Source organism: Cheilinus undulatus, linkage group 4 (assembly GCF_018320785.1).
Source record: "Cheilinus undulatus linkage group 4, ASM1832078v1, whole genome shotgun sequence".
Classification (NCBI taxonomy): Eukaryota; Metazoa; Chordata; class Actinopteri; order Labriformes; family Labridae; genus Cheilinus; species Cheilinus undulatus.
The window spans coordinates 16,645,092-16,655,257 of record NC_054868.1 but is presented as its reverse complement, the minus strand read 5'-3'; the positions used below and the strand labels follow the sequence as shown (position 1 = coordinate 16,655,257).

Here is a 10,166-nt window from a genome sequence, read left to right as displayed (position 1 = left end):
ATTAGACCACCTGTCATATTTGTCACAGAGACCATCCAGCATCATAAAGTGCGGACACTTTCATTTTCAGTGAGCTCTCCACGTTTTACCATTTTGAACAGGAATGAGGGATTTCAAACTGAATTCACCCAAATTTGAGCCAGCTCACTGGGCTTCTCTGAGAAGTCAGAAATTAATCAAGCATAACATTCAACCACTAAAACTCATTTTCCTGTTCAGGAGTGCAAGTAAATAACTGTAATTTGACATATTAGTCAAGAAATAATAATGTGCTTTACTATTTTTTCAGTTTTCTTGTAAATCAGTAAATTTGAAAACTCATGGATAACAATAATAATTATATTTTAGCATGGAAAATATCATTTGGGTTGAAGAGCTTCTACATATTGGTGTATTAACCATTGCAGAAACATAAAAATGATTTGGTAATTACCAATGCTGTTACTTTAGGGCAGCGGTGGCATAAACCTTACTTTGGGTGGTGGTCTAATAAATTTGTTAAGCACTTTATATATATATGTAAACTGGGATTACTGCAGCTAAGCTGTCAGAAATTCCTTTGGTCTGCTTTGCTTTTCACTCAGAAGTATCAGTATCAGCTTCAGAGTGTTTCATAACCAGTTGAGAGGTCCTGACAGGAGCTTTAAGGGGAATTCTAACTTGTGTCTGGTATATCCAGCAGGCTGATAATCGCCTGCAGTTGACAGGCCTCAGTGTGTGAGTGATGAGGAAAGGAGGGGCATCACATTGACAGAGATAGCCTACGGGGGCAAAGAGTGAGAGAGCGCATCATAAGCATACCCCACTCTTGATGCAAGCGCGAGCCAAATCCTTTGACAACGTGACATCCTATATGCTGGACGCTCGTGAGAGACAAAGAGGGAAAACAGTCTATGGAAATGTGACACTTTGGTCCCAGCTGAGCTCAGTGTTCGATGTGCTGTTTATCTCCTGTGCATCATGGAAATGTCTGACTACTGTAGAGCGCCTACTGGGTCCTCTGCGTCACCAGGTGTGTTTGGAATTTAGCCGGGGCTCGTGCTTCTACTCGACCTCGCACCCATGAACTTTTCGGTCCTGCGCGCGCCGCTACATCCTTCTCGGGGACAATGTGGTCGATGAGTCGCAAATGCAGAACCCTTTTGTCGATAACCTTAAACTTTTTTGCTCTGTTTTTCGCAATAACAGCGTTTATCACAACGTACTGGTGCGTGGGGACCCAGAGAGTCCCTAAGCCCAAGTGCAGCAAGCTGCGGACTCACCAGTGTATAGACTACGGAGTCAACGAGACAGACCCCAACAAAGTGGTGTACAGCTGGGAGACTGGGGACGACAGGTTCCTGTTCAGGCAGTTTCACACCGGCATCTGGTTCTCCTGCGAGGAAAACATCCACGATGAAAGTAAGAGAAGGTGTGTGTGTTTGTTGTGTGGTTGAGTGTGTATTTGGGCTACTGAATAAATATGTGTGAAGAGACATTCGTTGCTTCAAAGTCGTGTAATGAGACGGTTTGATTTCCACAAAAGAAGGGTCACAAGTGTAGAGTGGACTGTCCAGTAAAATAACTGAAATGAGGACTTCAACAGCAGTATTTCTTTTTTCAGTTATTTTTGATAAAATGTTTTGAATTTTCTGATTAGTTTTGGAGTATCAGCAGAATAATAGAGTGGCTTCTACAGCAACGGTAATAATTCAACATAGGGGTGAAAACATGAATAAATGTTTATGCTCTAAAATTCAAATCTCTTTTTTGTCACATCGCAACTCTCAAAAGGAGATTAGGCACTTTTTGGCATATTCCTGTAATGGCAATTTTAGGATAATCACTCCATTTACATCAGTCGACCTATCAAACTCAAGAAATCTGAACAAATAGCTTCCACCGGTTTTACCTTGAATATGTAGCTAAGCTGACAGCAGCTGGATGACACTAATGTTTATTGCAAAGGCACTCATCTCCTTACAGGTTACTGTTTTGTGACCAGGGTTCTCAGTGGGTGGAAGTAATTACTTCACAGCTTAAGCCAAAGAGAGGACAAAACACTGAATGATGTGTGTGCAAGCTTAATCTTTCACTCAGGGAAATGAAAATGCTTTTTGATCACATTTTTGTATAATCATTTTATGACAATGTGTTACACAAGGAAGATGCACTGCAATGGTACTGTGTCACAGGGTGTCCATTGTCAAGAAAAGTTGGGTCAAATGTAGGATCAGGCCAGATTTTTCCTTCAATGTTAGTTCAGTTCAAATTGATCACAACGCCATATGCCTCAACAATGACGGGATAATGTGCTTATGGGACATATATTTACAAAGTTCAAGACTAAAAATGACCCACACATTGAGATTACTCAAGAAGGAATTGCTAGCACATGTCTATCTCATCAAGTGGCTGTACGATGGAGGGGGGGCTGAGACAGCTTGGGTTAATAAGGATTATGTAACGGGGGCCTTGATGAGTTTTTCCTCAAAACAGCTGTTGCCGAACTCCTTCTACCTGATTAAAGTGTTCCTCATATAACAAATCCAGCAACACGCTCGCCTCCGCTCAGCAGAATGAAAACAGCACATCTGCAGTGAAGTGTCACCAGGGTCATTTTTTTCTTAATCCTGTTTGTTGAACTGACTCTTATATCGTCTCATAATGTGGCATGATCATTATAGCACTTCTTTTTTTGTGTAATACCACTGTTCACTTATAATGTTGTGATTCAATGCAAAGTATCAGTGATTCAATAGGACAAGAAGCAGATGTTGAACAGCCTTGCCAACACAGCAGCTGGTGATGCTGAATCAGAGGCCCCCAAAAAGCTGCATTTCTGACACATCTGCCTCTTATTCAACATTTGTTTATCCATCATTGAACCTTGGTGTCACTATTTGGTCAGCTGGCAGAAGGTCAGACCCTGAGCTGATCCAGTGAAAGACACCTGGACAGAAATTGGGAATTAAACACAGATTAGGATTTGGACTGATGCCACTGACAGTTCAGGCCTAAGAGCATTTATTCAGTTTTGTTTGTTTATCCCAAACCAGTCCCCTCTGACCTCACCTCTTACAAACTCACTAATTTCTAAACCACAGCTTAGTGAATTCTACGTGACTTACTGGTCAAACAAAGCATCTTTTTTTCCTGCCCTAGGTGAGAGATGCCGGAGTTTCATTGACTTGGCCCCTGCTTCAGAGAAAGGTGAGTTTTCCCTGCTTTTCTTCAGGAGGTCAAACCTGCAACTCTTTTAAAAACCCATCTAACAGACAGTTTCTACATGTGTGGTGGACAGCAGACAGAAAAAGCACCAGAAGGACTTCCCCTTCTGTTCAATTAAAAAGAAAAGATTCTATTAATGAATATTCAAGGGACAGTTTTTGAAAAGTTTTGTTGAAAACTATTTGAATGTAACTTCTCCAAACTTGTCCTGGTGTAAAAATCAGTCAGGGAAGAAAAAACCTCCGTAACTCTTGTACCTTGCTTTAACAAGACCTCAACATAAAAAGTCAAATCATTTTAACACATTTAGTTTACAAACAAATGTACAACTTTTCCTTCGAAACCTCTATTAATAATATTATTCAATGAAAGACTCTGTAGTCAGACAGAACTCTAGCCATCGTGATAAATTTCAGTGTGGATTTAGCCTAAATTTGGGGTCTTGCCCAAGTATATTGAACCAAAGTTATCAAGATGCACTTGACATTTGGTGTTAACTATGAGGATTTGCAGCTGTGTTGACACTTTTCTGAAAGTTGCTCCCTTCCTTTCACTCAGTTAAGTCCCTCATAACAAAAAAGACAGCTGCTGGGTGATAATAAGGCTTGGCTTGATTCATTGAGGAGGTTAATAGAATGTGAAGTAGAAGCAGACATTAGTATGAATTCAACATCCAACTAGTTAGACAATAGCCAGCTGCTGGAGAAACCACAGAGATGTCGAAATCCCTATCAATTACCTGCAAATAACACATCCACTTCTGCTTCAACACTTTAAAAAAGTGATCTACTGTCCGCTGTTGTCAATGTCAAATTTAACACAATCATTCTGTAATCAACTATGGCATTTAAAGGCATGGTGATTCTGCACATCCCTGACATATTTACAAGCATGGCTGTAATGCATTTTTAAATGACGTGTCTTAAGTACTTGAGTAAGAAAATGACTTGAATCAAAGTAAAAGTCACCTGTTACATAACTGTTCAAGTAAAAGTCTTAGTTTTTTCAAAAGTATCAAAAGTATATATCAATGAAATATTAATTAATAATTCATTTGACATTCAAATAGTTAAAATTGATTTTATTTTTGAACTCTATATTAAACTCATAGTATGTCATCAAAATAATAATCATAATAATCATGACTTATCAGGACAATATATAAATCCATACACCTTTGCTACACCATATATTAAATGGAGAACTATGTTCATATATATATATAAACTATTCTCCATAAGGTTAGCATACAAAACAACAGCACATGAGCAGGAGTGATGTTCTGACAATGTCATTTCATTTTATTTAAGTGAAAATATCTTAAAGTTGGACGGTGAGTTTTTAAAAGCCAGTATTTCTGGGTCTCTTGGTTGGCATAGCGGGCACTTCATTTAATAAGACAAATCTTCAGCGCCATCTTTTGCAAACATATTCTGAAAATACAGCTAGGAGTGGTAGTGGGCTCGCTCGTTGTAATTTCTTCTGATTGTTGGACTTGCTGTTGCAAATGACACCATTGCTGCCTCCATTTCATCCTCCTCCTGCTCTTCACCCTCACATTCTCTCAAGCTTTTTCTCCCACTTTACAACATCAATAAGTTTGAATTCTTCTCACTTTCCTTTCTTGGCTTCCACTTCTTCTTTTTCATCTGTTTCCTAGTTTTTATCCTGATTTACAAAGTAACAAGGACTCTTGTGGAAAATGTATTGTAGTAAAATCTCACATTTTGAATCAGAAATGTAGTGAAGTAATAGTAGAAGTCAGAAATTAAAAAAATCAAGTGAAGTATAGATACTCTTAAAAAGTACTTAAGTACTTTACCTACATACAACTAATTTCATTACTTTTCAACACTGTGAAGTAAACCCAAACATTTAGATTACACAAGTATTTTTCCATTTGTCATTCTGATCAAATGTGCCCATTTGCAGGGATTCTGTGGCTATCACTGGTCTCTGAGATGCTGTACATCATTCTCCTGGTTGTAGGCTTCAGCCTCATGTGTTTAGATCTGGTCCACTCCAGCAACGTCATTGATGGACTCAAACTCAACGCCTTTGCTGCTGTCTTCACTGTGCTCTCAGGTAGTCCTCTTGAATTTCTTTTTAACTCTAAGTGTGTTTTTTGCTCTAAAGTGAAGTGTCTGTGATTCTTGTCTATTACTGGCACAAAATACAATATTCCTTTCCAATGGCAGAACATAATTTCTTCAGTGATCTGGAAAAAATCCAAATGACTCTGACAGTATATGCATTATAGGAATAAAAGAGTAATTTATGTTGACAAATCAAAATAAATGTTCAGATGTGGCAAAATAAAAGACACAGCCTTTTTAAAGGAAGGCAGTCAGTTAGCAGATTGTTAAAATAAAACTTTACAACATGTCATAAAAATCAGACGTAACTTGGCTAGGAGTCAGGGCTGTCAACATCAACATTAGTATGGAGTGCAGATGGCCGAGTGGTTTAGGGCACGCCACATGTATGCTGGCAGCCAGGATTCAAGTCCAGCCTATGGTACTGTTTCCTGTATGTCTCTCATTCATTTCCAGTTCTAGCCACTGTCCTCTTATATCAACAAGAGCTCAAAAAGTCCCAAAATAAATTTTTAAAACCATTAAAATTAGTATAATAAATGCAGTTTGTTTACATAAGGGCACATTTGGGTTTACCTCATCTGCATGACTACACTTGAAATAAATCCTTTATTTTCTGAAGTTTAATTTGAGAATAATATCTAGCTTCCTAATCAAACATACAATTTCAGGTCTTCTTGGCATGGTGGCTCATGTGATGTACACACAGGTCTTTACAGTCACTGTCAGCTTTGGCCCCCCTGAGTGGAGGCCCTACAACTGGGACTACGGCTGGTCCTTCTGGTAAGACTCCATTGTCACACAGCATCATGCTGTTTTGTTTAAAAATATGGTATGACGCACTGCCTTACAAACAAAATCATGTCAGCTTTCCCATTAGAGCAGACCCACGCCAAATCAGTGACTTCACTCAACATGTAGCCGACAGAAATAGTCAGCTGTGGCTCTGCTCTCACCTCTCCCAGTGTCACTGTCTCTAATGAAAAAAGCCCAAAGCTCTCATGTTATGGCAGGATTAGGCTTTGGTGTCTAAAGCAGGCGTGATTGGAATTGCATAAGGGGATAATATTTTACCCCTTTACAATATGCACAGTATGCTGAGATTTCATTTTAGAGGCTAAACAATTCTTGACCTTTTGTAAGCATTAACCAACCTGCTTGAAAAGTACATGAGACGGAGATTTAAATGTCTGATCCCCCATGTGGCCCAGCAGGTTTCAGGGGAGCACAGAGACTTAAAGTGATTGACACTAATCCCAGCAAACAAAAAAACTGCCAAAATGCAATTAATATTGTGTCCCTACATGGATGTTTTTATTGCATCAGCAAACATCACCACATGTTCTGAATTACAGTTTCTCTAAATTTCTCTCTCTTTTTTTTTTCCCTTTTTGTGCCACGTCAGCATAGCGTGGGCATCCTTCACCTGCTGCATGGGAGCATCAGTCACCACCCTTAACTCCTATACAAAGACTGTAATTGAGTTCAGACACAAACGAAAAACCTTTGAGCAAGGCTTCCGGGAGGAGCAAGCACGAGAGGCTTTTGAATATTACCGGGAACACTCTGTGCCCTCTATCTCCAAATCTGTGGAGGTTTATACGAGCCAGACCCTAAAAAGTGGCAGAAAAACTCCCATACCTGCTGACTCTCTGGACCTGACTGACTGTGCAAGATCCTTAGGGGAAGAACAGTGCTGAGAGGGACAATTTCTTTCAGTGTTGCAACTTACCAGATGGGGATGCTGTTGTCCATGTTTGGTGGGTGTTGAGTATAGGATGAACTCCTGATGGGATTTCAGGCTGCATCGTGGGCGCCATCTGGTACATTTTAACACTGCCTTAATTGTGGTTGGATTGTTGGCATTGGTTGCCAAGGAGCTTCAAGTTACACAGGAGCTTTAAATCAGCTGATAACTGGAAAAAGGGAAACTGATGTGGCAGATGAAGGTTGTTCTTCCTCTGTCTGAGTAAGCCACCACTATGTATGTTTTAATCAAACTTGTTGTACACCTGTATGTATACAGTGAGGGTTTCCTGGATGCTAATAGCCTTATTTTACATATTTCAGTCAATCAATAGATCAATGCAATTACATGAGACAGTTTTAGAGTGTTACTTTTTTAACTCTGAAACAATGATGTGCCTAAAGTGTAAATAGAGTCATAAAATGTATTATTTTTCATTTGGATATTCACATTCTGTTGCTATGATTGTCTTGAAATTTAAGCATGCACACAAACATAGTTTATTTAACAAATCCAATCCAATCCAATCCATTGGCTGCTCAGAAACGTTATAGGGCTTGTTCATATGAACCATTTGGCAGTATTTAGTAATAATAACCACTCAGTTTGGTATCTGGGCACTATGTAATTTAAAACTGATGTCTTTGATCAAAGGAAAATAAATTCTGTATGCTGTTAACAAAAAATATGTTTTTGTAATAATATTTTACGTTCATTTGGTGTTTCATGGGGCAGTTTAGTTCAATTCTCTGATGCAGAAGTAAAGCTTTCATAAGTGAAGATTGTTTTTAGCAACAAAACAACAGTTTGTCATAATCTCTCTCTATAACCTGGGCAATAAAGAAGCTTCACAGTCAGTCACGTTCATGTTGAATTCAAGGCCTTACAAAAAGTGAGATGTCAAAGGTTCTAGAAACCAATTTGCTTGATCAGCTGCCCTTTGGTTTTTACCTGTGAATTTTTGTACATGTCAGTCTACAAAGTATGGCTATTAAAAAAATGAGACTAATGCTGTAATACAATTTTACTGATCATAAAAATTTTTCATTGTCTTTCCTCTTCAATCCCCTTCCCTTCCGCATCAACACACCGCTGCATCCAGATCTCCACTGATCAAAGCAGTTCAGTAGGTCTTCTTCAGACAGTTGCCTCAGAACCTCTGTTGTTCTTTTCTTAACTTCTGACGGACTCAAAATGTGTTCCTTTGAGCACAGATTTGATCTTAGAAAAAGGGAAAAAGTCACACGATGCTGGATCGGGTGAATAGGGAGGGTCATCAAGCACTGTGATTTGGTTTTGGGTCAGAAACTGCTTTACTGAAAACAGTAAAGTAGTTCTTCAGACTTGCAGTTTTTCTGTTTTTCATAGAGTTGATTCAACATTGACCCTTCTGGAACCCTTTCCTCCAAAATTATAACCCTAATGTCAAAGAAAACAATCAACAGAGCCTTACTTTGAACTTGCTTTGTCATGCTTTCTTTTCCTTGGTGAGGATGGTGTTTTCCAGTGCATTGACTGTTGTTTTGTCTAAGGATTGTATTGGATCATTACATGCAATCACTCTTTCTGAAAAAATGTGTTTCCTTTTATTTGTTCCAAAATGCCTCCACAAATTTTCTCACATTTTCCTTCCACTTTGATGAAGTTTTGGGACAACTTTGGCATACACTCTCGTCATGTTCAATTTTTAATGCAAAATTTGCTGAACTGTCTCTTTATTAATGGAGACCATTTCTGCTTTCATTCTTACACTGAGTCGTCGATCATTCTGGATAATTGTTTTGTGCCATTTAAACACACATGCAGTGTCCCCCATACACCTCAGTTAATATATGTAAAATTTGGCTACCATTTTGTTCGATTTCACCAAAAATTTGAAGTTAATGAATTTGAGCGAATCCTTTTCCAAAGCCTTAGCAAAAACACGTACGTATACTTCAATCAGTGGCAGTGACCTAAAGATGCCATGTATTGGAACTTCACAGCAGTTGTATGTGAATACCCAACCTTTAATATGTAACACAGTGTAACTATGAACCCCTGGGTTTTATCTTCATAAGCTCAGTCTAATTTTAAATAGCCATACCTTGTACATGGTTGTGTTTTTTTATCATGTGGAACTGTTTGTTTGCCATGGTGTTTTCTCCCTTTTAAGAGATTTTTAACTGGGCATCCTGTTTAATCTTGAAAACCAGTAATATATCCTCTCTGTAAAAGAGCAAATGTTAATGTACGTAGTAATCTTTTAGTGCTGTGGTTCCCAAAGTTGGGTGTGTGCCCTACCAGCAGGGCATGGTTTCATGGCAAGGCTAAGCAACATCAACTGATGACTTCAGCACTGCAGAAGAGGAGCAGTTTTTTGATGTCACCACAGGTTCAACAATGCAGTTGCAGTTCAAGTCCAAGAAATTGTCTTCATTTTGGATTGGAGTGGAAAAGGAGTGCTCACTCACCCCTTTTGCAACATTACCTGTGCAAGATTTTTGCTAGGTTTTTTTCTACTGTTGCCACAATCAAGACAAAAGATATTCACTTATGATTTTAGGGGATTGTTCATCTTTAGAGGCAGATTTTTAAGAGGATCTTTTTTCTTTTTTTTTAGGTTATATGTTGTGTTAAATAAAAAAAGGAAATTGTTGGCAAAAATCATGACTGGCATTTTTGCATACGTATGTACTCAGTGAGGGCAAGGGAGGTCCTGCAGGAAAAGTTAGGGAACCTCTGCATTAGTATATGAAAATAAGAGGTTAATGGCTGTGTACTAGTACTACAGTACTTGTACTTATATCTTTTTGATTTTGCTCACTAACCAGCTTCCACATCTGTTGTGTGGAAACGTGACATTTCCAGGTTACTGAGAAGGGCTTTAACAAGTAAACTGAAAGACATTCTTGTCCCAAAAATAAATTCCAGGAGACTGATACTTTAGGTTCAAGACGACAGGAGTGTGGTGTCAAACTAACAAGATGACTCAACGCCTCAACCATTGTAGCATTGTATGGCCTACATCACCCCTATAGATGGCAGTGTTGGCTTAAATGGTGGGGACTGTCATTTTGCTTGATGTCTGCACTTTGTTTTGACAATTTTATTCTGTTTAAAATGTCATTTAT

General features: G+C 38.7%; 1 protein-coding gene across 1 annotated transcript; it reads left to right on the top strand.

Moving 5' to 3' along the window:
• Positions 1 to 1,118: 1,118 nt before the first annotated feature.
• LOC121508962 (germ cell-specific gene 1-like protein) lies at positions 1,119 to 7,006 on the top strand. Its single transcript, XM_041786106.1, has 5 exons — positions 1,119 to 1,401; positions 3,145 to 3,192; positions 5,143 to 5,295; positions 5,978 to 6,089; positions 6,712 to 7,006. Exons 1-5 carry the CDS (start codon positions 1,119 to 1,121, stop codon positions 7,004 to 7,006), a joined length of 891 nt encoding a protein of 296 aa, XP_041642040.1.
• Positions 7,007 to 10,166: the final 3,160 nt, after the last annotated feature.

Bases quoted from the DNA above. Each gene is read 5' to 3' on its own strand.
- LOC121508962 (XM_041786106.1), top strand. From the start codon at position 1,119: ATGAGTCGCAAATGCAGAACCCTTTTGTCGATAACCTTAAACTTTTTT. The intron at 5,296-5,977 runs GTAGTCCTCTTG...ATACAATTTCAG, and splicing joins TGTCTTCACTGTGCTCTCAG to GTCTTCTTGGCATGGTGGCT. The intron at 6,090-6,711 runs GTAAGACTCCAT...GTGCCACGTCAG, and splicing joins GACTACGGCTGGTCCTTCTG to CATAGCGTGGGCATCCTTCA.